At 37.3% G+C, this 26,434-nt stretch overlaps 6 protein-coding genes across 7 annotated transcripts in view; 3 read left to right on the top strand and 3 right to left on the bottom strand.

Annotated features, from left to right (window-relative positions):
- Positions 1–6,815, bottom strand: part of LOC132193727 (polypeptide N-acetylgalactosaminyltransferase 2) — a 71,374-nt gene extending 64,559 nt beyond the window's left edge. The window contains exon 1 of the mRNA XM_059614574.1: positions 6,556–6,815. Within this exon, the coding sequence (XP_059470557.1) occupies positions 6,556–6,645 (90 nt within the window). The 5' untranslated portion in view covers positions 6,646–6,815. The remainder of the gene's footprint in view (positions 1–6,555) is intronic.
- Positions 6,816–10,079: 3,264 nt separating this feature from the next.
- LOC132193717 (tubulin-specific chaperone C) lies at positions 10,080–12,779 on the bottom strand. 2 transcript variants are annotated; one of them, XM_059614560.1, is made up of 5 exons: positions 12,311–12,779; positions 12,086–12,222; positions 11,978–12,022; positions 11,750–11,839; positions 10,080–11,456 (listed from the first exon to the last, which is right to left on the bottom strand). In XM_059614560.1, exon 5 carries the CDS (start codon positions 11,258–11,260, stop codon positions 10,262–10,264), a length of 999 nt encoding a protein of 332 aa, XP_059470543.1. In that variant the 5' UTR covers positions 11,261–11,456; positions 11,750–11,839; positions 11,978–12,022; positions 12,086–12,222; positions 12,311–12,779; the 3' UTR covers positions 10,080–10,261. The 2 variants fall into 2 exon arrangements, with proteins under 2 accessions (XP_059470543.1, XP_059470544.1); XM_059614561.1 differs by having other exon boundaries at positions 11,640–11,839.
- A 531-nt stretch (positions 12,780–13,310) lies between these two features.
- LOC132193715 (WD repeat-containing protein 26) lies at positions 13,311–19,623 on the top strand. Its single transcript, XM_059614558.1, has 12 exons — positions 13,311–13,770; positions 15,620–15,719; positions 15,879–15,938; positions 15,993–16,129; positions 16,338–16,472; positions 16,533–16,652; positions 16,741–16,879; positions 16,934–17,194; positions 17,250–17,395; positions 17,460–17,668; positions 17,729–17,917; positions 17,971–19,623. The coding sequence occupies exons 1-12, from the start codon at positions 13,547–13,549 to the stop codon at positions 18,033–18,035; spliced, it is 1,785 nt and encodes a 594-aa protein (XP_059470541.1). The 5' UTR covers positions 13,311–13,546; the 3' UTR covers positions 18,036–19,623.
- On the bottom strand, positions 19,530–21,004 carry LOC132193718 (peroxiredoxin-5, mitochondrial). Its single transcript, XM_059614562.1, has 4 exons — positions 20,789–21,004; positions 20,541–20,675; positions 20,003–20,134; positions 19,530–19,944 (listed from the first exon to the last, which is right to left on the bottom strand). The coding sequence occupies exons 1-4, from the start codon at positions 20,891–20,893 to the stop codon at positions 19,753–19,755; spliced, it is 564 nt and encodes a 187-aa protein (XP_059470545.1). The 5' UTR covers positions 20,894–21,004; the 3' UTR covers positions 19,530–19,752.
- Positions 21,005–21,230: 226 nt separating this feature from the next.
- Positions 21,231–23,147, top strand: LOC132193716 (zinc transporter 6-A-like). Its single transcript, XM_059614559.1, has 8 exons — positions 21,231–21,510; positions 21,579–21,607; positions 21,669–21,819; positions 21,871–22,096; positions 22,149–22,412; positions 22,472–22,574; positions 22,637–22,753; positions 22,807–23,147. Exons 1-8 carry the CDS (start codon positions 21,393–21,395, stop codon positions 23,071–23,073), a joined length of 1,275 nt encoding a protein of 424 aa, XP_059470542.1. The 5' UTR covers positions 21,231–21,392; the 3' UTR covers positions 23,074–23,147.
- A 314-nt stretch (positions 23,148–23,461) lies between these two features.
- LOC132193455 (gem-associated protein 8-like) lies at positions 23,462–24,696 on the top strand. The gene is made up of 4 exons (XM_059614144.1): positions 23,462–23,873; positions 23,934–24,159; positions 24,220–24,273; positions 24,341–24,696. The coding sequence occupies exons 1-4, from the start codon at positions 23,472–23,474 to the stop codon at positions 24,520–24,522; spliced, it is 864 nt and encodes a 287-aa protein (XP_059470127.1). The 5' UTR covers positions 23,462–23,471; the 3' UTR covers positions 24,523–24,696.
- The last annotated feature ends 1,738 nt before the right edge of the window (positions 24,697–26,434 follow it).

Genomic DNA, 26,434 nt, shown 5'->3' on the forward strand with positions numbered 1-26,434 from the left:
TAATTTGCAATTCTTGTTTATCTGCAGCTTCAATCGCATCTGATTATGCAGTGTACCAAAATAATAAACTTGGCGGCCATAAATCTGGCGCGGCAATTGCGTTTATATACAGTCTGGATACTCGGACGGCACATAGAATAATTTTCGTCTCGTCGCAGCGCCGAGCTGGGAATTTTAATTAAGGCTCGGCGAACAGCACTCGGCGCCGCCTCACAATCAATAATATAATAAGGCAGACGCGAAATTTAGAGCTGCTTCGAAACAACTGTGTGTAAAAGTATAGTGCTGATAACAAAATTCGCTTTTGAAAGTTCGCCGTTTGCCAGCAGCGTATATGTAACTTTTAAAACAGCATCTGCAAACTATATTATACTCGGCGAAGAGAGCGAGCGGCTGCTGCTGCGCTTTTATTATTTAGCTCTCCTCCGTCGGCACATCTCGCGTATTTATTGTGTGTATGGCGCTGTAAAAGCTCGCTATTCTGATATGAAATTTCAGCAGCACATCAAGAGCGGAGCACATTATAAAACGATCCCTCTGAAATTTGACACTTCTGCACCGAGTTTATTACACAAACGGTGGTTTTGTGAAATTTGTTGGCTCGCTAATTATCGTTCAAGATTGAAATGTTTCGCGTCTGACGGCAGGAGGTCATGGGATGAGGGAAAGTCAGGCAGGTCGAGCACCGATTGACCTCGAGATGCTCCAAAGGTGGAAAGGTTGGTGACGATTTAAAAGTAATAGCAAATTACGTAAAAAAAATCCTGCAATTTTTAAAGGTTAATCAGATTAGCGTGGAGAATTAAATATTGCAAAATTTTTAAAATAATTTAATAAAAATTGTTTGAAGAATTTCATTTTGCTTGATGATACAACAACGCCACTTTGAATTTGTGCTAAAACCGTTACTTATCAGTTTGCAAAATTCATTCAAGGTGAATAATTAAAAAGTCATCTTTCTCATAATTATTGTACCTTTAATTTAATTTAATATATTGCAACACTTTGATGATTTTAATTTAAAATCGGCTTTTCCTCGATGGGTTTTTGTGAGTTGTTAAAAATATTTTAATGTTTTATAAATTTTAATTTTGAAGATAAGTAAAATCAAGTAAGATAAAACTAAAATGATTAATTATCTTCAAACAAAATTTATCATTTTTCTTGTTTACGCTAATAAGTTTGATTCTGGTTAGATGTAAACACGAAATGAAAATATAGTAAGCCAAATTATTCTGCAGCAAAAGCCATAAATACGGACGTCATCATCCAATATAATCAGACTCCAGAACAGCGCCGCAAACAGGATTGTCCGTTCCCAAAGCCGCTCATTAATCGGCCCTAAGTGCATTACTCGCTTAATTCGCCGTCGTGAAAACGTAAACGAAGCCACTGAAATGACCTTTGATCCGAGCAACAGAAAAAACCGGGGCCACCAGCAGGACACTTGGCGAGTTCGTTTTTATTTTTATGGGCCTTTAACGCCCCCGCGGGAAGCGCTGATCGAGTTGAGTGCCGCTCAATTTCCAGACAAACGAAGAAAAGTGCTGTCGGGATCAGGGGCAGCTGCTTTTTCAACTCGCCTCTCTTTAATGAAAATCCGATTCGGCAGCTTGGCGTGAAAAATCGTCAGGCGTGTTTGTTTGCATCATTTGCGAGAGAGATCACTGAGAGGGGGTGGAAAGGGGACGAAAGACAGATTGTCCGTCAAAGTGTCTAAAAAACGTTAGTATAAATTCCAACTTGGGTGATTAAATTTTATATTGTCTTACAAAATTAGTGTTCGAGTTAAGAACTCCTTACCAAATCGTCAAATTAAAAGCATGAACAACAATATAGGGTTGAAATTTAAAGCGTAAAACAATTGGAAACGATTGTTGAAAAGACTTGTTTTTAAAACGTCACTAACGATTCATTAATTTATATAAAAATAATCTCAGAGCTGCCATCGAGTTTTCACTCCTTCTGAATATTTTCATTAATAAATTTTTTCTTTAAATCTGTCGGAATTGAAAAAAAATCGCAAAATCAATATCATTTATTACTTAACTTACATTATTTTTAATAATCATTTATTAATAATGATTTAGTGTCATCTCCTTTCTTTCCTTGTTTTTATTTAGATATAAATTTTTTTATTCAAATATTAGATTCTGTCAACGGATAAATAATTAATTATTTTATTTAAATCTATTTTATTAGCTGTGAAAACCAAATATCAAATTTCAATGATAGAATTTCGGGTCAAATTGAAAAATCAATTTGAAATTTCCCATGCCAACCGTGATTGGAGATAAACTGAGACACTTATCTCATCAATCACCCTTTTGCCGTACATTCTATCGGAGGCAATCGCACATTCGGCCAATATGTGTCAGCTAACGAATGTAATTGTGCTATCGGTTATTGATTTGCGCATTTCGTCGCCTCTCTCTCGCGCGCTCCATTCCACCAACACACCCCCTATAATGTTCTTATCAATCGGGGTTCATCTGTCGCCATAAATAATAGGCGCCCTCGATGTATCTGTGTGTGTGCTCTCGGGGTCGAAGAGGGTGCTCTCGTTCGCCTTCCGCCGCGCTGCAGATAAAAGTCAATACGTGTTTACAATGCCCATGCAAATATTTATCCTGCTTGCGCTGCTATTTATTTTGCATTACGGAGACCAGCGTTTTGCTTTTCTTCAATTTTTTCGCGTTCGCATACACACGGCGAGTATTGATTTTGCTCGATAAATGTACAACTTCGCAGTATGCCATTATGTGCAAAAAAACTGACTTTTTTCCCTCGGCCTCGTTTCGTTGTTGGAACATTTTTCCCACTTGTGCATTTTACTTTCCGAGAAAATCCACATGGGCGTGTTTGCTGAAGGTGAAAAGCTCGGAGGAAATATTTTGTCGGCAAGATATATATTTTTTAGCACGCTGCTTGTGGAGAAGTTATTTCAGAACGGAAATTACAGTCTCAAAAACCTATATAAGAAGAAGTAAGCACTGCAGGTATATGAAAAGAGTTGAATAATTGGAATCATTGCACATGTAAAGAATTTCGACAATATGACAAGTAATTGATCATACTTCATTCTCCGTGCTGACACATCTTCTCAAGGCAAAACCTGTGATAGGTGACAAGAAAAAATATATTTCGATCGAGTCTCAATGCGACGAATTGTATCTTTTTGATTTCAAAATTTTAGCAAAATACTTCCTGGCAGTCTTATTTCGTCCAATAATTCAATATTGTTTTGTTTCTCTTCAAAAAGAAAATATTTTGTAATCTAAAATTCATGGATAGGAAACATTCTTTGCAAATATTTAAAAGGTTTTTTTACCACCATTTTTTTAGACTGTTTTCCAAGTTTTAGTTCTTTAAGCATAATTATCGTATATTATTAAATTTTATTGTCAAAAATTAACCACTAATTTCATATTTTAAAGCTACCACTTGAGGCTAAGGCAAGGGAATATGGTTTTCTCATGTAAATAATAACATGGAATTTAAATTTTCTATTACAAATTTACAAAAAAAAAATAATAATAATAAAAACAAGGTTGTGGAGTTAAATTTTTTTTTTTTTTTTTTTTAGTTTTTCTGGTAAATTTGTAATGGGAAATTTTAATTCCATTTGTATTATTTATATGAGAAAATCATAAAACGACTCACTCTTATTACAATTTATTTTTTACAGATTCATAACATAAAAGAAATTGTGCAGATTCATTTATCCTGTTCTCTTTTAATTTAAAACTTTTCCAGGTCATATAGTGGCAAAACACACATTAAACATGGATTATTCTCCAATTTTAAACTTTTATTTTACAGCTTTTCATGCCGCAGCTCTAGTGAAAGAAAAAGCCAAATTTTCGGCCTAAAATTCGCTCGTAAAAATTCAGCGGCCACTTTCCCTTTCACGCAGGGCTTTGCCAAAACATATAAAACTCGCCGAAAACGGACATTTTCGACCGAGTTTTTCCTGCGCGTAAACTCCACCGCCGGGGAGAGAAATGGACCGTTTGACCTGTGTGCCTTTCGGCTGAGTGAATATCTTTGTGTAAGTGGTCCATTGTTCGGCTCGCAGCGGGTCAGAGAAGCTCTCTCGCCCAACTATTTTTATAACCTCTGATTCACCTGTCACGGATGCTGCATAGGGGTGGCTCGCACCGACATACCTGCTCTGCGCAACGGAAAAGTCACACAAAAAATATAAGAAAAAAAAAAAGAATGAAACGTCGAAGGGACGAAAATCAAATAGCGCACGTAATGCAGCCCGCCTGCTCTCTCTAGGGTTGATGGAATTTCATTTTTTTCCGACGCCAGCCGCGTTGGCGCGGGTGATTGATGAAAAAGAGAGAGACATTGTCGCCGTGCTGTGTATTTAGATTTATGACGCCACTTCATACTTTGTTTGTTTTGCGCGATATGGCGTCTTCCTTTCTTTCTTTCTTTGTGTTTGACACACAGACCGATGGACGGCTTATTTGTATGCACCGCGGACTGAATTTACTCTCGGTGACAAGTAGTCTTATCAATGAAATTGTAATCTTATATGCAAATCACTTATTATGTCATGATGTTGTGATTTCATGCACGTTTATTTTTCCACTTTTAAACTTACAAAATATGCAAAATATGATTTGAATGATCTTTTGCAGATTATTTTTATGGCTCAAATTAATTTAATCTCGTAGAGGCCTTCAAAGCAAAATTATAACGGGCTATTTGTTTTTTATTTTTAATCAGCAATTCTCCATTTTTGTCGCGAAACAAAACATTTTCTAGTTGACGCCAACATAAGAAGACAGTGAGATTTCTTTGACCGTTTTATCTGCAGTAAGATTAGAATCAGACTTTTTTTGCAACATTCTTGAAGAAATTTACGTTGCCTTATGAAATATGTAGTGAAATAATAAATTTTTTTGTTTCCAATTTGTATTGCCAACGTGAAACACAAGGCCAACTGACAAAACTAGCTTGACCACTGTGTTCCGCTCTACTTTTTTTATCAGTCTAACTTTAAGTCAAAGTGTCTTATCAGTCTGTGCCCTTTTCTGAGCTTCAGGAAGGCAATTATTTCCAATCTTTCAATTACTTCCCGAATTTTCATAATTTTTTGCATAAATTTTCTTATTGTCATTTGTGGTCGAAGAGAGTTATTATTGAAAATTTTAAAATATTAGTGAGACAAAATAACACTCCATTCAAAATTAAAAGTTAATTTAAATTTTGATCATTTTAAAAAATCGGATCACAAAATTTTTTTCTCACGCAGTAAAATTATTCAAAAATTGTAGAATTAAAGAAATTTCCAATTGAGGTCTGAAAAAATTGTCTTTTCCTTGTTAAAATCTGTTCTTCATGCACTAACAATTAATTTCAAAATTTAAAAATAATTTTTTACAACATTGATGAAATCTATTCATCGCTTAATTTGCATTTGCAATTCTTGTTATAATAACATAATTTAATTCTCGTACAAAATTCTTTCTTCATTATATTTTCCCTCAAGTTATGTGTTTATCAGGAAAGAAAATACAAATTTAATCTTTTTTTACTTCCTGGCGCAATTAGCGATTGTAATTTTTATCGAATAAAACGAGGAAAAAAATTCCCCCTCGTGATGAACCTCATTGTTCTCCTGCAACGTTTCGCCTCACGTACATTTTCATGATTTCAACCTCGCTGCAAAAATGATGAGTGCACGCTCGGCCAGGTTGCTCGCCGAGGAAGGTCAGGGACCTGCTGCTGCGGTTGCAGACAGGATATGGGGATGCAATTTACATAGATTACGTACGGTAGTAGGCATTGTGTCGGCGAGCACCATTATAACCAAAGGTATTAGGCCTAATTAATGTATGCAAATACTCGACTAGCAGCGGTGTAATACCGGTGATAATGCACAAAGGGAAAACAGAACGTTGCTCGCATTTCAGCCAGGAGAGAGATGACAATCGAACCATCAAGGTGACTTGCAAAAAGGGAACATTTGCGTGGAAATTTCATCACTTAAATTTTGGTCAGGTTAAGTCTAAAAAATGAAACTATTAAAAGCTCTTGTGTTGAGTAAGTAAAACACCCAAAGAAAAAAATGGTGTTTACAATTAAATTAGAATTTCGTTAACATATTTTTCCTGAATCTTATTCTTTCGGCCTGAAAACTTGCAAGCTTTGGATTCTAAATAAATTTATAATTCAGAGTTATTGACAGGATGTTGCTGAAATCTGTGATTGGTCAAGAATCAAGAAATCCTAAAAAATTAAATACTTTTTTGATTTTAAGTTAATTTCATAATATATTGCAGGGCTTGATTTTGTCTTCAATTGATAGGATTTTCATTCAAAGTTATTTTAAAATCATGTCCTCAGGAGAAGAAACTAAAACATTTAATTTGAAAATAACGAGCTTCAAAATCTTCAACTAACAATCTCAGCAATGTGTAAATAAATGTTCGAAGGAGCCAAAGAGACTATAAATTTTTTAATCATTGGCAAAAACCAGAGCAAAACCGGTTCGCCAAAGATCAACTTTTTAGATCATGTACGTTTTCGAACACTCACCTTGCCATCCTTGGTGACCTGCAGGTAGTAGACGATCGCGAACATCCATGTGACCGAGAACATGAGCAGCAACTTGACGTTCCGCCGCATGACGAGTCTCTTGATGGAGTGCACTTTGACTGCGAATTGCGGCAGGCCCGTCGGAGAACCTTCCTAGGAGGGCCGCGGGTGCACAGGTGATCACCACGGCGTTCGCGACCCAAACTGGCTGTGAGCCTCGGCCTGCCTGCCAAGAACCTCGCTGCTGCACCAACCAAAACAAACGCGCTGTAGTGGTGTCGCGATAGGTACAGGTTAACCTAAAACCTATCAAAAATAACCGGTTTTTTAGGTTAGGTAGTTTTTTTTAAGAAACCTACCGGTACCTAAAACCTAATAATTTTGGCCATACCTAACAATTTTTTCTTAGGTTTTGAAAGTAAAAAATCCATGGAAATGAAAAAAAAATTGAATTTTTTTCTGCAAAATGCGATTTTTTTTTAATAAAAAAATTTAATTTTATGATTTTTTTTTCTTATTTTAACAAAAATTAATAATCATTTTTTATTTTTAATAGTAAAAACTTCATGATTAGAAAAAAATGCAACAAAAAATCTCAAATCTCACAAATAGCTCATCACTGATTCATTTAAATATTGATTTATTCACTTATTTATTTTTGAGTAGGCAATCAGCCGCAAACGTATAGAGAAATTTTAAAATGATATAGTGCATATCGTGGATTAAAAAATCATTCTTAAAAAGAATATTATTATTTTTTTGACGTAGAACGTAGATGTCATTGATATGTCACAACTTTTATCAATAACATAATAATATTATTTATGATTGAAACTTTTTTAAATATTTTAATTAAGGACAAAATATCCCCCAATTTTTTTTTTAAACTGGGGTAGAAGAAAGTTGATTTGATGAATTTTCATTGATATTAAACAGGCAGATATTGATAAAAATTAATTATTTAAGTTATTATTATACCTCATTATTAACATTCAGAAATTAAGTGTTTTAGATTAAGTAAGTTACTTTAAAAACATGTCTTTTCTATCAATAGAAAGAAATAAAATTCTTCAAAATTATAAAGTATAAAATATTCATTAAAATCTCTTAGGCTGAGACTTGTGAAGTACTATCATTGTCAGGACGCTAGAAAACGCTTGACGGCGCACATCGTGCCGAAGGTATCGGAATCAGTCAAATTTGGTACTCTCCCTGTAAGCGCCGAGGGCTCCGTGCTCCGTTTGCGGAATTCTCTGCTGTATGAAATCTTAACTGATAAATTCGTGACTGCTATTATATTATATGAATATTTATTCTGAAAAATTGCAGTGAAAAATGTTATATATGTGTACAATTGAAAATTCAGCTTTCTTTCTTTTACTAAAATTTGAACAAATTATTCCTTCCCTGCTTCCCGCAATGAAAAATAAAATCGGATTTATTGATTCTGTCTTCATCTTTAGGCTTTCTTGTTCGGGCTTGTTGAGCTTATGCCATTCGGCTTCTTTTCGGCTGTGTTGTAGGCCAGGCCACCGGAAAATAATTTAGTGTTCTCTTAACCTGTACCGAAAAAGGTGCGCTCAAAACACATGTTTAAAAATTATGGATCTTACAAAAATGTATAAAAACGAACTTGTAAAACATTCCTATAAAACTTTTAAATTTAGGTGCTAAAAATTGATTGTTGTAAAACTGTAACTGCAAAATATGTTTCCATCAAAAGTTCAAGGATGTGCATTAAAAGGTAAGGAGAATTCTGGCGCAAGGGAAAAAAAGCTTGCTTTTCCTTGGTATAGACAAATGAAGCCTCACCAAAAAGATATTGAATTAATTAATATTTTAATTTATGAAATTATGAGAATCGACATTAATTTTTTATCCATTTGAATTTTTGTCAAGTTGAAAATAATATTTAACAATTTAATTTTCAACAAATGAACAAAATGCAGAGTTACAAAAAGTAATCAGAAAAAATAAAAGGATTGTGACTTTTTCCACTTTTTCTTTTCTTATTACAATAAAATTAAATTTTGTAAAAGATTGTTAATTATTGTTTATTTTTATTATAATCAAGTTATGACGAAAAAATTTAAAATGTGGAATAATTGAGAATATCGCGACCAGACACAGCCGCTGTGGTGCTCTATGCACTGTGGTGGATCTACTCCGTATTATTTGTAACCCACCACCTCTTTCTTACTTACACAATAAAAACAAAAATTGAAGTTAATAAAAACTTGCATAAATAGATATTAATTTAATTTATGTTTACATTATTTATTGCAAAAAGGTTTGCTTGGGTACGGCCGTAATTTAATACGTAACATGCTGCCCGATTGGGGTTAAAAACTAATTTAGTAATTAAATAATAGAATATATAATTTTTGAATAATATGGAGAATATTTAAAATTGTAATAAATATATATTTATTAATTCTATGTATTAATTCAAGTTGGTTATTTGTATATTGCGATTTTCCCTGCAAGCTTATCTTAAAGTTGATATAGTTAGACAGCTTTTATTATAATGCATAATCTAATTAATTGTAATAAAGATAAAAAAAAATAGCAAATTAATTGTACAAATAGAAATAATAAAAGCCTAAATTTAAATTTTTACAATTATAGGTTTAACAGATTTATTTCCGGTCATCCAGAATTTCCAATTGATTGTCGTGTTTATGGAAAATGTTTTCAGATTAAAAAAATATGCAATATTTAATCAAATCATTTAATGTTAATTTTTATTAGTACTTCAATAGGCCACTCCCACAGTTGAGTTGATAAAAACATTTAAATTATTTATTCCACAACTGCAGTGAATTGCAGAAAAACGTCTAATGAATTATTATTATGAAACTATGAATTTGATTTAGAAAAGTCACTGATATAAAAGATAAATATAATATGCATATTTTTAATCAATCTAAAAGATTATAGAGTTTAAAATTCATGGTATTAGAAGAGTAATTAATGAATAAAAACATTTAGCGAGCGAAGCGAGCGCGAAATTTTTAGGTATAGGTTAACCTAATACCTAACGAAATTAACCGGTTACCTAAACCTGTAACCTGTTAAAATAAACCTACCGAACCTATAATAGGTTTTACCGCGGTGCAAAAACGACACCACTAACGCGCTGCCGTAGTATTTCATTCACACTTGATAGAGCCACTTGCTCGACAGCGGCTGCCGACCCTGGCACCATCTAGCCAATTGCAGAGGAAGTAACACCGCTACCAAGGACGGTCATCGCGAGTGGCGCGAAATAGAATTTCTAGATAAATCCTGCGCAATTTAGAAAGTTGGTGAAGAATGTGAAAATTTAAAATAATTGATTGTTTTTCAACAGAAAAATTTTAAACAATTTTTTTTTAGTATAACGCAGCCAATGCAAAATAAAATTACTATATTCTCAATTAAGTCTTTGTGATCAGAAACATATCATCAATCGTTTTATTATTTAGCCTCTTTTTACTGGTCAATCGTGAGAAGGAAATTTTAGATTTAATTAAAAATCGAGTTTATTGTTTTGAATCTATGAAGAAAATTTAATTTTCTGTGTTAATAACTAAATATAATAAATTCCAATATCAGATAAGCAGACTGCAATTAATCACCAGTAATAATTTAGTGACGTAAGTGATCAGACCAAATTAGGAGTGTATCAGTAGAGTGCAAGAGATACATAGGGCGCCCGTTCCAATTAGCGCCAGTCGACTACCCTATCAGGTTCTTCGATGACGCTCCAGTTCGGCGAAGGCACATCCAAGGCAAGCCAGTTGAAGTCATCCACGGCGTGCCAGTGATTCTCGTCCCTGTCCAGTCCTGCCTTGACGAAATGCTCCTCCAGCTCAGGGTAATGCCAGTTGTAGGGTGCAAAGCGGACCTCTTTCGAATCCTCGATGATGGACCGACTGGTCACATGAACGTAGAAGTTGCACCTCCTGTTGTTGTGGATGCGAACCTGCTGGCAGGCAAAGACAAAAGTGCAGTCGGTGCACTTGTCTAGAAATACTGAAGTCGAAACTGGTCCCACCAGAATCTCGCAGGAAGTCAAACTGGTCATGTGGAGGGTACTCGGAGTCCCGTAAAGTCTCACTCGGCAACGCCTCAGATTGGTCAGGACGACGTCCTTCCCTTCAAGATCCTTATCCTTCATAATCAATTCCTCGTCCTCCTTGTCGGCAAATCCACAACTGTTGTCGTTGTAGAGCTGCATGGAAAAGAGTTTCTTCGGAACCGAGTCTACCAAGTCTTCAATTTTGCAGGGAATGATGTCGTCCTTGAGGAGTTTTTTCATTTTGCGCTGCTTAAAGCCAAACTTCTTCTTGGGCAGGAGTTGCTCCTCGAGTATTTCGGAGCGTTGCTGCAGATCCTGCACTTGCTCCTGAGCCTTGCGAATGTTGTACAGAGGCAAGTAGAGTGACGAGTCGGACAGGTAGCGGTTCACTTGCTGCAGTTCGTCGCTGACCTTGTTGAAGTGCTCCGGAAGATCTTCCTTATTCAGATGCACGGCCGCATTCAGACTGTGCTCGATCTCACCCCTTTTGAGGGACAGGATTTCGGAAAAGTAGCGGACACGCTCGACCATGGTTTCGTTGCTCTCTACAACATTCTTTTTCTCCTTCGAGGCCAAACGCTCGTTTTCACGCTGGTTCATGCGCTCTTCAAAGAGCCTGGCTCCCAGACTTTTGTCCATCATTTTGGCAGATTGATTGTAGGCGGCTTCTCTTTAGACTTTTCTATTATTGGGCGCGGACACCGTCTTCGATCTCTTGCTTTGTCTGGCGATAAATAGCAGGGGACTTTCCTTCGGCTGCGAATTTGATTACCGACCCGAAGGAGGCTCGTTGCTTTGCCTCGTCTCCTAAGTGATGGACTTGACCTTCAGGGAGGTGCTGCAACAGAAACACAAGAAAAATCAGCTTTTGTCAATAAATGGCAAGCAAAACCAGTTTCTAGGCGAAACGGAGATGATTATATAATTTCAATGCGCAACCTTGAAGATGATGATGCAATTATTAGTGCATAAATGTCAGCATTAAACTGGGTTTGCTGCCCTCTTTAACTGTAAATATTACTTTTCTTATGTCTACTTCGTCAGGAGTGACGCTCTTAAAGAGGACATAGCCCAGAGCCGAAAAACCAGCCAAATAGACGATAGATTTGACGGCCATGTTTAGACTCTTACTTTAAAGTTTTCCTTCAGCACGCCAGTACTCCAAATCGATTTGTCGAGTGCGGTCGTTCTTCGAGAGCAATTCTTCAACCTTGTAATAGTCTGAAATGAAAGACAGGAAATTAATGTCAGGCCGTGCGATTATGATTTTTGCAAAGTGGGTGTCAGCCTTTGCGGATGAATACCGTACGTAGGCATGAAAACAAGGTCATTCCGCTAATTCTCGGAATGTGTACTCACTTTCCAAAATCCAATTGTAGTTCTTGAACAGGTAGAAACGAGTGTCTGCAAACGTTGAGACGTAATTTAATGCAATTTCCGATGGAAAGAACTAGAAATTAGCAATACCTCTGTCGCTGTTTACGCGTGTCCACCCTAGGTAAGTCGCAGCGAAGGCGAGCAGCTCCAATCCAATGACGACTTTGATACTTTTGACGACAAATCCGCTGGGTTTCTGCACCTTCTGAATCATATTAATCGACGACCTGCGCGAAAGAAGCGAAATTAGGCGGAAATTAAGCGAAATTCTTGGCAAAAACAAGCAAAATGTGTGCAGATGACGAAGAAACTCACCACCAGGTGACTCAGTGCGCCGCCATCTTGGTTTAACACAAGAAGTATAAAATGTGAAGGAGGAAGGGGGCAGTCTGATTTTATGGGTACCAACAATTGCCTAGTACGATCAGCTCACCGCTTGGTTCGCATGGTCGTTATGAGTCTCAAATCAAACCAGCGGCAAAACCTATGAACCAAGGAGCCATGAAACTGCAAAGTGCAAAACGTGATGACTTTGACGACTTTTACAGTTTTACTCTGAAATCAGAAAATTGTTAAAAAAAAAGTTTCCAAAAATTCACCACCTAATAGAGAAATAATTTATACACGCTGTAAGTATTATTTGATCAAAATTTATGCGGCTTATAAGCTTCGATAAAAAAGTTAGTTGAAGCCTGAACGCCTAGCTGAAGCCTTAAAGCTACTTTAATTTAACACATAAAGTGAATGTAAAGTAAAGCAATGCAAAGTAACCATAAATTCTACTCGGAATATTTTTCTGTTAACAGCATATTTCCACCAGCATTATTATCTTTTTTATAATAGATTATCAGCCTATTTATTGCTATTTATCATATTTATGAACAAAAAGCATATGCTAATAATGTATTTTTTAATCAATTGAGCCAAATTTATCTTAATTTCTAGGACTTCAATCAAAATATTAATGAAATATTTAATAAAAAAATATTTGAAATCCATAAATATGCTTCCATAGAGCCGCAGCCTGCAGCCTGAATGTAAAAGGCAATAATTCCAGCCTCATAACCACTTTTGAGCGCCATTGCGGATTTTCTGTGAAGTAAAAGGTGATGTTGTATCCACAATTCAAAGGTAAGAGTTGCCACTTTTTTCTCCTTGGCATTTTATACCTCTTGGTTTAACAATAGGAATCGATTGTTGGCCGACGAGTTGCAACGTGAAGACTCGCCCCGCCCACTTTTCTCGTTTCTCCTGCAGCCACGCGTGCCCTGACTTGAGTCTTCGGCTGGCCTGCGAGCCATCCTGGGAACAGTGACGTCATCCTTCCAAACAGATCGGTCAGCTGCTTCTCTTGAGACGAGTGCGAGTTGGGTTGAAAAAAGCTGCGAAAAAGTTGGCAGCCGAACAAATTTGTCGACGGAAAAGGCGGCGCACTCCCCGAAATTTCATCACGGCGACGCCTTAGCAAGCCTGGCCTCGAGCGGGGAGTCAGACGACGGTGGACTCGCTCCGCCACCGCGTAAAAAACAACGCACTCTGGAGGAAGCTACAATGCAGCAGGCAGCAAATGGCACTGTTAATGGAGTCTCGGCCACCGCGAACGGCGCTGGCGAACCCTCGGGCAGCGGACGCCAGAACGGCTCCGACACCTTCGCTGGCATGACCAACGGCGAGGCGGCCTCCAACGGCGACCTCGGCTCGCCCAAGCTAATGGACAGAACCAACCACGACATAGTGCGCCTCATAGGTCAACACCTTCGGACCATTGGCCTCAAGTACGTTTGTTGCTCACCATTTTGCAATTTTTCCGCGATTATTTTTACACACAGTATCGAACGGAAGACGCAGTTGCACTCCGTGACCTTGACGTTTTCCTTTGGAGAACAGGGTGTCCCGATTTATAATTTTTTCGCCAAAGGCACATTGACCCCGCACTCTCCCCCAGTGGGCGCATGCGATTTTAATTTTATTACGCCAGGTTATAATTTCACGCGCACATCGCCTGGCCGCGGTCCAACGCCTGTTTTGCTGCGTGATCGGAGTACTTTGTGATTTATTTATTTTATTCATTAACTCGCTCCTGTGTCATTGGGAAACGTGTGCAAGCAGTTTCTCGCAACCTCGCACTTCTTGCTTGTGTCAAACTAAATACGCAGCGCCCGTTTATGGTGTCAGCAGCATAGCAACAACTCTCCCAATTTAAATGGCTCGAGAGCGAACCAGCTGATTTCAAACCGAGTGAGTTTTGCTCTTTTCGAGCAAATCAATACGACACACAGGGTTCCCAGCTCGCATGTCACATGCACGACGTTTGCCTTTGGCCAAACCTTGTGTGGCTGCCGAGGCGAAATTTAGTGGGTCGCTTACGAGGAAAGCCATTGTTCGGAAATAAAAATTCGTGTGCACCCGTTATATGTCATTACGATAAAATTCGCCCCTGCTGTGAAACAGCTGCGAAAAAAGTATAACAGGGAAAATGCTGTGACTTTTTGAAATTTTTTTAAGTGCAAAAAACTAAGAGAATCGATCAGGAACAATTTTTCAAAGGAATAGCAGTATTACTTTTATTGCAGTTCCAGAAATAAATTTCAGGGAAATCCCTCTTAATTATAAGCAGGAAGTTGATGAAAGCCAACTTTTTTTGTTTAGAGCCATTAAATTTGCTTTTCCTTTTTCCTGTTAATTTTCCCGAAAGACAGGAGCGAAGCTTAAAAGAGAGCTTGAAACTTTTATTGACAAGTTTAGTGCTTTTTAGAGAAATTTATATTTGTATTGAATTGAAAGCTTTAAAAGAAACTTTGCACTTTTATAAATGACATCTATTTTAATCATATATATAAATAACTTAAAAAATAAAAAAATTTAAAAAAAAATTCTTAACATTTAACAACTGAGATTTTATACAAAATACTTCAGTTTTAAACCATTCCTACTAAAAAATATATCATCAATTATCAAGATTATGGAAAGTTCATATTTATTTTATAGTTGCAGGCTTAAAAAAACGTTTTTATTTTTGCAAAAATTAGTTGTCAATGCGTTGATAATTTAATGAAATATAAATCTATTCTAATTCTAGTTGAAACACTGAAAATTTTATTTGACTAACATTCATTAGGGCAGCATGAAACTGCTGACTAATTTCTAATTATTATCCCCCTATTTATTTAAAAGTTTTTTTTTATAAATTTCACAAACTGGGTTCATTGACCTGCAATCCGATCTCACTCGAGCAAGTCTGTATCGTGAACTCAATTAAATTACAATAATTACTTCTAAGTGAACAAAAGTTACCGCGTGAACAACTTTTGCTCTTGCCCGTCTTCAACTTTTCAAATTCCACTTTCATCGAGCGCCTGAAGCAAATCGGTCGGAGAAAAAACCGCAGATGGCGAGTGCATTATTATTTCTTGGAATCACACCAATTTCGCCAGGGGTGTGAATTGCGTCTACTCTAAGGAGATGGCTTAAAATTTTCTTAAGTCCTTATTAATTTGATTGTCAAGGAATTGCGGCGATAAAATCTTAAAAGCGCTTTGAAGCTGCGGCCAGCGCGCCGTGCGACGAAAAGATTTTATTTGCACTTGTGATGCGTTCTCTCAATGAACCCATTTTTATTTTCAGCCGCACTGCAGACATGCTGATGCAGGAGTCTGGCTGCAGATTAGACCACCCGACAGCTGCTAAATTCCGTCAACACGTTATGGATGGGGACTGGAATAAGGTAATAAAAATTTTTGTAATTTTCGTTATTTTAAGTAGCATCTGATGTTAACGTTGTTTTTGTTAAATTCATTTTTTTTCTAGTGCTTATTTGATTAAATATTTTCTGTGTGCTAATTTTTAAAAAATTAGATTGTTAATTAATTTTTATTTTCTACAGGCTGATAATGACCTTTTGGAGTTGAAGGGTCTGCTAGAAAACTCCACGCAGAGTCTGGTTGTAAGTTCCTATTAATATCTTTTGAAAATGTTTCTAATTCTTGACATCGATTAGGAAATGAGGTTTCTCATAATGGAGCAAAAATACTTGGAGTTTCTGGAAGACGGGAAAGTTTTGGATGCGCTTCAAGTTTTGCGCCACGAATTGACGCCTCTCCAACACAACACGACTCGAGTGCATGCTCTCAGCAGGTAATGACGCTTATCAATCTTTCTGATTTAAATCCAGGATGAATCATTTACATTGTCTTTAGCCACTTGCGCAAGATAAGCAGGATTTATTAATTCTTGCTCAACACATTCCCGTCACTGTTTTTATTTATCACACCTTTTGAACCCAATATTTCAAGAATGAATAATATCTGAGGGTGTCATATTAATTAAATTTTCTTCTTGGCAGCTTCATGATGTGCAGCGGGCAGGACGAACTGCGAGTCAGAGCAGATTGGAAAGGCAAAGGCCTTGAGTCGCGCACAATTCTTATGGAGAAGCTGCAACATTACTTACCACCGTCTATTATGCTCCCACCTAAGAGGTAGCCTTTGAAGTCGGGCGTATTGATTTTCAAAGTAACTCACACCGCTCTCTGTGTCAGGTTGTATTCACTGCTGTGTCAGGCTGTTGAGCTGCAAAAGACACGCTGCCCTTACCACAACAATCAGTGTGATGATGGACTGATCGACGTCTCCCTCCTCGTGGACCACCTGTGCTCAAAGTATTAATTCATTTCTTTATCTCATTTCGTTGATGCAATTTATATGTGTGTTCAAAAGCGTTTACAACGTGACCAAATTGTGTTTCAGGGAAGAGTTTCCTTGTGAAACAGTGCAGGTTCTCAACGACCACTGCGACGAAGTGTGGTTCTGCAGATTTTCTCCGGATGGTCTCAAACTCGCAACTGGCTCAAAAGACAACACCGTTATCATCTGGGATGTTGATCCTGTAATATAAATATTTCCATTGATTATAAATTTCCTCTATTTTATTTGTGCTTAGGAAACGCTGACGTGTAGTGTCAGAAAAACACTCGATGGACACTCCTATGGAGTTGCGTACATGTCGTGGAGTCCTGACGGCACTTACTTACTTGCTTGTGGACCTGAAGACTGTCCTGAGCTGTGGGTTTGGAACATAGACACTGGTGACATCCACTGCAAGGTGACGAACAATACTGAAGACTCTCTGACTTCATGCTCTTGGCACAAGGACGGAAAGAAGTTTGTCACTGGAGGAACTCGGGGTCAATTTTATCAATGTGTATGTGTTTTCAATGTGAATTTGCAAGTTCGGTAATTAAATGAGGAAAAATTAGGATCTTGATGGCACTGTCTCCGAATCATGGGATGGTGTCCGTGTCAACTGCCTGTGGTGCCGCAGCGACGGGAAGACTGTTTTGGCTGCAGATACTCATCATCGAATCAGAAATTACAATTTTGAATTTCTTCAGGACTCAAATGTGTATGTTGACACTTGAAAATTTAATGATTTTATCACTTTAACTTTAAAATTCAATTCATTTTAGAATCCAAGAGGACCATCCCGTAATGGCTTTTTCTGTAAATAAAGCCGATCGCTTAGCCTTACTTAACGTTGCCACTCAAGGGGTCCATTTGTGGGACCTGCAAGATCGATGCCTTGTGAGAAAGTTTCAAGGAGTCACTCAGGGGCACTTCACCATCCACAGCTGCTTCGGGGGTATCAACGAGGAATTTGTTGCAAGTGGAAGTGAAGGTTTGAATTTGATTTTTAATATCCCAAGAGGAAATAACTGTTTTTTCATTTTAATTTTAGATAATAAGGTGTACATATGGCACATTAAGCAGGAAATCCCAATTGCCACCTTGGAAGGCCACACTCGCACAGTGAACTGTGTTTCGTGGAACCCCGTCTACCATGAAATGCTCGCCTCTGTATCGGATGACAACTCGGTCAGAATATGGGGCCCTTCTCAAAAGTACCGCCGCACTAAAAGCAAACCAAGTAATTGAGGACAGATAGTGTATTTTGCAGTTTTTATTGTGTGCAATCCACAGGTCTGACTGAAGATAGCTCGTCGTCCAATGGAAGTAGTGGGGCTTGGCATGAGATGATCTCGTAGCTGGGCGTTGGTGACGATGAAGCTGCAAATTTTGGCAAATGTTCGCTATCTTAATCCTTGGAAGAGGTCTTGGCAGAGCCTTTGTCATGATTTAAAAAATGTAATTTCTGTAAAAGTATGATTAGTATTTTTGAGGTTCTACTGGTCCGCAATAACAAACAAGCAAGCATGTCAAGTGAAGCTGCTCACGCAACGTCAAAACCGTCTTCACCCTGTGTCGACTTGTACCGTTTGTGATCAAAGACTAACTTGATTGCAGCAGTGGTTTATTTCATCAGCCGAGCTATGGACAAAAAAGACTGAACTACAAATATAATGATAATTTCATCAAAGGCCTTTACTGAATCATTAATGGATACCGCCAATAATTTAAGTTGCACTTCATTGATTTGTTTTGCATTGGGTTCTATCCAATAGGTTCAAGTTGCGCTTTTCAATTTCTCGGTGAATCTCCAAAAAAAATCAAAATTAATGTTTCAATAAAGCAGCATAATCTCTCTGCTTTGTAAATATTGTGTATAAGAAAGCCGTCATCTTCTCAGTTCTTTACCAAGTCTTTCATACACTGGTTTGATCTTCGCAGAATGCAGTGATTAATTACATAAACCACATCTTCGGGTCAATATGATTTCTAGATTAAATTGCAGAATTTTTATTGACTTATTTTGATTTCTCATCAATGCCAAACTTAAAATCAACATCTTCTATCCTAACCTTCCCTTGTGCAGTGATAAAAGAAGTTCAAAGGTTATTGTACACTTCTGTTTAAGAAGTGCCTTTCTTGTCATTTTCTTTTTGATTCTTGTAGCTACTTCTAACAACTGTGAAGAATCAAGCGGAGGCACTTTTTAAAACGGATATTTGTGTAAAAAGATATGCAATCTGTAATGCAAAAAGAAAATTATAGCAAATGAGCTCCTGTAAAATCTATATAAATGAATAATATTTAGTTTTAGGACTCTCCTGGTTAAGCTAATCTTGCTTACCTGGACTATTCGTGTTATTTTTTTGTTTTTCATTTTTGTACAGTTTCAAATATTAAATTTTGGTTCAAATCATTTGCAAAACTCTTAAAACCATTTATTTTATTTTCATTTTAAACTTCCAAAGTTCTCGAGGGAGCAGTGCGTTGTGCATAGTTCTTGATGTTGTGCTTGTGAACAGATTGTGTATAAAAGAAAAATTAGAAATTTGGTAATGGTCACAACACCAGCTAATCGATGTTTTGGACTCTGTAAACTTATAATCGTGGTAGAGCATGGCGTACTTTGATGAGTTTGATAACAAACTCGGAAAGAAGTCCTTGTCATTATTTTGGTAATGATTGCTGTACATTTGAATAACTGATGACCGTGTCAATCACTCTATATAATATTTATGCTTTAATTCTTTGAGGCAAATGTTTTAAACCTAGATTCATTTTTAACGCCTCAAACACTTGTTTTTTATTAAAATATTTTGACGACGAAGGGTATTTTTTCATACAAAGATACATTGACTGTGGCAGTTTGTTATATTATTTGCGTGGTTACACTCTTTTCTAATTTAATCAATTAACAACCTCAATAAAATTTCCCTTTTTACAATAGCTGCCAGCTTTTTTAATTCCTGTCCTGATACCTAGAAAAATAATCAGTGTACAAAAATCATATCTGATGGCCCTGAGGTGCTCTTGAAACATTCTCTAAACATCTGGCATTTTACAGATCTTTACAATTTAAACTCCAATTTTGTCAGCGAGGGAACAAGAGAGACCGGTGCCGTCAGGCTCCACGTTGATCGACTGCACCTTGCCATTCTCCACAACCATGCTGTAGCGCTTCGAACGAACTCCGCCAAGTGGAGCAATATCCATGTCCAGCTCAACTGCCTTGGTGAACTGCGCTGTTGTGTCAGCAAGCATGCGAATCTTAAAAATTCAAAATTTGTTGGAATGGAATATATGTGCTATTTGATGTGTTAATTACCTTGCCCTTCGCATTCTGGGCAACTCCCCAGGCGTCCATGACAAACGGATCGTTCACAGAGATACACACGATCTCGTCAATACCCTTACTTTTCAGATCGTCCGCCTTGCTCACATAGCTAGGGAGATGAGTCTGAAATTTTAAACATTAAAAAGAATTATTAAATTATAAAAAAATATATTCCAATTTAATAAATTTGTTAAGAGCTGGTTGGAAAATTTATAAAAATGATTTAAAAAATGTTTTTTATCTGAGAAAGCAGAAGTTTTTTTTATTAATTTTAATTATACTCTCGACATTTTAACAAGTCATTTAATACTATTAATAATAAGGTGACTGAAAAAATGAGATTTATTTGTCATGAATGAAAATTGAAAATTTTGCATACTTAAATTCCCTTTCTTGAAATTTGCAAGCTTAAAAAGTTAAACGGTGGGACTGGTATTGGGTATACGTGACCGAAACAATGTATGTTAATGGCATACATTGGAGAGACTACGGCAGTTATGCCAGTGACAAATATAACTTTTCAAGTGACCTTGGAGCAGCCTGGTGTAAAGGCTCCAGGAACGGCAAACACGATGACTTTCTTGTTGGCGCAGAGGTCGGCAATGTTGACTTTGTTGGCGGGAGAGGCCTCGAAGAGGTCAACGCTAGGAACTTGGTCTCCAACCTGGCGAAAATATTAGCATTTTAATTCAGAATTTTTTCACATTAATTGGAAAATTATTATGAAAAAGACAATGGAAACTGCTAGACGAAATTTTAAGTGAATTTTTTACGTACTTTGATGGGCATGTTGAGAAGTGAGCTGGAATGCACAAAGCGAGGGCTGATGGCACCGAAACTACTTTTGATCGCGTTGAGGGGTAAGCGAAGACTGGCAAGCATAACTTGCACAAAATGTTGGCCTTTAAAGAAAGAAAGATTGAGTGTCTTCCTTCTTGTGTTCTTGTTGAATTTTCAGATTAGATTGATGCCGGCCAGCTGTATGGACTGTATGGACTATGGAGGTGGAACAAAAGTGGTAAGCAGAGGAGAACAAAGAAGAAACTTAAATTTTTTCATTTTCCCTGTTTTTTATAAAAACAAAAAGTCAGAAAAGTCTCTATTATCAGTTCATAGATATTTAAAATGATTTTTACACATACAAAGAAGCTTAAGAAGCGAATTTTTTTAAGTATTCTAATTGTGGTATTAGATCCTTGATTAAACCTCTTCGAGCGTGAGTCACCTGCTGCCATCTGTGTGACAGGGCAGCCGGAATTTTGTTGACAAATCGAATTTATTTAGCCGGAATTTGTATTTTTTTAATTATTTACCTTCATTTCAATTGCTCGCAATGTAGAGATTGGTGAAAATCGAAAGTCATCAAGGACGACCGCTAGCTATGCATTCGCACCACCACCCAAGTGGCTCTCATTCTAAAGAAAACGGACACTCTCATCACCATCAACACAGCCACCATCATCACCACCACGACCATCTTCACACAGAGATTGATCTAGGTTGATGATTTTATAAATTTAAATAATTGATAACAGAATAATTAACAATCTCTTTATTACTACTTCAGGTGCTCAAGTCGAATCCAGCCTACTTCAGGTACTTTTTTTCCAGAAAAATTAAAAGTAGAAAAAAATTTTAAAAATTAAAATTTTTTCAGCGTCGATATGGATCTTTTTGGCAGAATATCAGAAAAGAAATTGGACCATTAATAGGACAGGCCCAGTCTAGACGGTTCGTGTTCTTGCTGGTTGCAAATTTGATTTGCAGCGTTCTCCTTTTTTCATGGTGCGACAGCACCAACAGCATAGGTAGGCTATACAAACTAATATTTTATTTAGCTTAGTTCAATTATTTTTAAGCACTGGAGGCCTACAGCTACACGATATGGTTCAATTTCCTAAGTCTGCTGACCAGCCTGCTTTCTTTGTGGGTCTCCGCAAAAGGACCCAGCCACTATTACACTCTGGGCTACGAACGATTCGAAGTCCTTGCCGTCTTTGCCAGCACCGTCCTTGCTCAATTGGGAGCCTTGCTGGTGGCCAAGGAAAGTGTAGAACGACTGCTCGAGCAGCCAGATATACACACGTAAGGAAAAAAAATTCGAGTAATTTCGCATTATATAAAAAGTTAATTTCAGTGGTCGACTGTTATTGGGAGGTGGCGTTGCATTTGGGAGTCACCTGCTGGTGCTCTACGGCAGTCGCAATCCGGCCCTTGAACATGTGATGGGCGCCGCTTCGTCAAGCTGGTTGCAGGACCACGTGTCCGACCTCAGCCACACCTTGTGCTCAGCAATGCCTCCGCTGAGGTCGCTCCTGCTGCCAAGGATCAATCCGATGCTCCTTGTTTCCTTAGCAGGATTCCTCTCTATACTTTTGACTAATCTACTGATAGAAATCAGGTCTGTGTTTATTGTAGACTATAAAGAATTTAATCAATAACATTTCTGTTAACCTTTAGGGACTATCACATGATGGACACCCTGGCTGCATTTGTGATTATCATTGTTACCTGCGCTACCATGTTTCCGATGAGCGTGTACAGTGGCAAAGTTTTGTTACAGGTACATTAAATTTAACCTAATTTTTTTAAGCAGTTGTTTTCAAATTTTGGTTATTATTTTAGACGACGCCTGCTCACATAGTGGGTCAACTTGATAAGTGTTTACGGGAGACGCTCACTATTGATGGTGTCCTCGAGTTCCGTAATGAGCATTTTTGGACTCTCTCCTTTGGAAAGCTTGTAAGACTTGCTATAATAATTTTTGGTTAATATTTAATTTCATTACTTAACAGGCCGGCTCACTTCACGTCAGGGTGAGAAGAGACGCTGATGAGCAGAAGGTGCTGGCTCAAGTCATAGCAAGACTTTCGCCCATAGTCCCCGTACTTCGAGTACAAGTGGTCAAGGACGACTGGCAACATTCCTCGTCATCGCTCTTCTCGTCGCCGCAAGTGGCCTTTCCGCCATCCCCGTTCACTTCCGTGCAACCAAACAACAACCTGCTTTTCTCAGGAGTAACGTCGCTTGATCCCGACAAATTTCCATTTAAACCTCACTGATTGCGGCGTTTTGTGCGATTATTAAAAAGTGATTGTCTGTATCAAAATAATAAAATTTTCTTGATTTATTAATACTTCGTAATTGTTTAATTTCAGTTAATGTTCTTAATTATGCAAAATAAATTAGTATTAGCAAATCGTAAAATAAAAATATTTTTTAGATAAATAACTAATGCATTTCTCCTATGAAGATTTTTCAAATTTTAGATAACATTTCAGTATGAAAATTTATTTGTAATTTGTAGCAACACACTAGACTTGAATAATTGAAAAGGCTCAAAGTAATTCAATGAATATAAAAAATGATACGATTAAAAAGTGCTTTTTAGTTTCAAACAAATCCTGTCTTAAGCGCCACCGTCTCGACCAATCAATTCGCTCAGAGAAACCACGCAAAAATGTCAACAAAGGCATGCCAAAAACTCGCCGTTCTTGTTCAGACAGGCAAAAAGAGCGACAAACTTGCCATTAGGAAGAACCAAGGCGTCGGGAAAAGAAAGCGAGCGAGACGAAGAGACAAAAGAAGGTTGAGGAACAGAACAAACCAGCATCAGCAAGGCAGACGAAATTTTCCTCCACGAAGAGTTGCAGATCACCACAATCGTCTCCCAGCCATGAATCAAAAACAGCCTGGCCATGCCTTCTGGGAAAATTACAAAAATGCCATGGAGTGGCAGAACAAGCATTTCATCAATTATTGGAAGGCTCGCTGTGCTGCTTTAGAAATGGAAAACCAGCACCTGTACCGAGCCCTGGAGCAAGTCACATGCTCCAGTGGTGAAAATAATAATTTTCAGCAGGTAAAGTTTGGTCTTCAAATAATTTTATTTATTTTAATAAGCCATATGTATTTTTCACAGAATGAGTCAAATGAAGGCAATAAGAGTGATTATGGACCTGAAGATCTCAACGACGAGGAAGTGAATGAGCCTCAGGAGGAAGTGCAAGAACAGAAAGAACAAGTTGAGGAAGATCTTTACGAAGGCGAGTGTGTCGAGGAAGAGATAGAGGAAGACTTTACCTTTGAGGTGGATGGCCAAATGCTTGAGTTCCTCGAAATCTCTGCCAAACACAAAATTGAACTGAGTAATTTTCTTAAATACTTAATTTCAATTTGAAATTGTCTTTCTCTTGATTTTATTCTAGAAAAGAAAAGGGATGCTGAGAGGGAGCTTGAAGATGCTGAGGGAAACAAAGAGGGTAAAAGATTTAGAGATGAGGTAAAGTGAATAAACGATAGCTTAATTTTTGCTTGCACATATTTCAGAAGAAGAAAAGAAGCTGCCAAAGCAAATCATGGAGGAGCGTAAATTGGAGATGGAGAGGTTGTATGGTGCAGAAGCAGCACCCATGATATTGGGCATGGAAACAGCCATGCAGCTCAGCTTTGACAGGTTCAACGACAAGTACCACCCTAAACACTGGCCCAATATTCCACTGAACTTGTGAATCTAAAGTGACTTTATTTGTGACTATTTTCATTTCCAGTTCGGTGATATTAGTTATTTAAAATGCAAGATGAATTTAAACTTTAACAAGACTCAAGGAAATTAAATATTTAGAAAAAATAATAATTTTTATTTTCCAGAAACAATAAAATGAAGAAATATCTTTGGTAAAATATGATTTTAGTTAAAAAGGTTAAAAATATGAAAAATATTTTAAACATACAGCTCCCTATTCATAATGATATAAAAAAAAATAGAATGAGTAAACAATTATGTTTTTGAAACAAACAAAATTGGAAAGAAAGATCGATAGCGCATAGTATTCTAATACGTCGCATAAATCCAAAGCAAAAATCAATTTATACAAATAAAAGCACCGAGAAAGGTTTAAATATGAGATTTCCGGAGCTCAATTTAAACCTTTTAGGGAAAAATCAAACATATATCTATTATCAAATTGTACAAACTGTCGCAATAGCCACCTTGCATTTTCGGTTAAAGCAAAATTTTGAAAATTTGCTTTTTTAATGGTTGAAATTTTAATGCTGTGTATTGTATTGTTCCTATTTTACTTTCCGTCTTCTCTTAATGTTAAAATTTCTGATCAATCAAAATTTCCAACGGCGAATAGAGCTCAATCAATTTGCTGCAACATGGGAGAAATAATTTTTATTATTTTACGCCCTAATATCATTAATAGTTGCTGTGGAATTCCGACGGTAGAGGTCATCAGCAGGACTGTTACAAGGGAATGAGCATCAAGTTGTAGGTATGCAACCTGCACGTCTGCACGATCCTTTCACACAGCTTATAGTTTTGGACATTTTATTCCCCATATATTTTGCGCTCGCTCTTTAGATAGAAACTTTTTTAATTTGTCCGATATAAAAACGAAGTAACCACAAGTGCATTCAAAAAGACGCCCCTCGACATTTTGGTTATTAGCATTTCCCGGCACTCACAATGCGTCCGAAATTATGCATAGTTATTCTGCCTTCTGGGGATAATTTTTATGATATTTCCCTGAAAAGCAAAACACATATAATAACACACAACGCGTCGCACAACCCTGAATACCTTTCCCTCTCGTAAGCCGGTGGGTACATACGTGGTGTGCAAAGTGCGTTTTTTTTTTTATTTTCCAAATTACAATTTCAAATGGCCGGCTGGTGCGGTTTAAATTCAAGTGCGCAAACATTCACTGGCCGGCCCCACGGCGTGAATAAAATACATGTCATTGCTGAAAAGAGATTCAAGCTGCATCAGCCCTATAATCAGCACGGTAGGATTTCTCGAAATGCCAAATTAGGACGTGTACAACGGTAGGGCCGGTGCTGGAAAGGAGGTTTCTCTGGCTCAAAGTCTCTCTCTCTGCAAATCAATAATCACACTACGATACCCGAGGCGCCTCTCGAAGGATGAATCGCACAAAATATCATATGTATACCGTTGATAATGCGCAATATGTATGTCATTATTCGCAGTTTGCATGCCGAGAACGGAACACTTGTTGAAAAGCTTGACCCAGCTTGAGCTTGCGTGAATAGTGAACGAGACTCGCAATTATTCGAGCAAGACTGCAGCAAAATTTGAATAAAGCCAATGCCGTCGACTGCTGCACATTCCTTCAAAAATGCCGCTAATTTCGTTGCACCCTGAAGAAGGGAATAAAAATGGGATGATTAACGAGTTTTTTGTTCTCACATTCCTCTACGTCAGGAATTATTTAAATCTTTCTTTGCGATTAACAATCTCACCTAATTCAGAATCATTTCAGATCTGTATTGGATTATTTTTTATTACTAATACACGCCACTTAAATTATTCAACTATATTCTTCACAGAAAAGTTTTTCAATGCCAGTTCTAGTTTTAAACGAAAATTCTTTATATTCGCAAAAATAAATGCAGGCA

Source organism: Neocloeon triangulifer, unplaced genomic scaffold (genome assembly GCF_031216515.1).
Source record: "Neocloeon triangulifer isolate White Clay Creek 2 clone unplaced genomic scaffold, ASM3121651v1 ptg000004l, whole genome shotgun sequence".
Lineage (NCBI taxonomy): Eukaryota > Metazoa > Arthropoda > Insecta > Ephemeroptera > Baetidae > Neocloeon > Neocloeon triangulifer.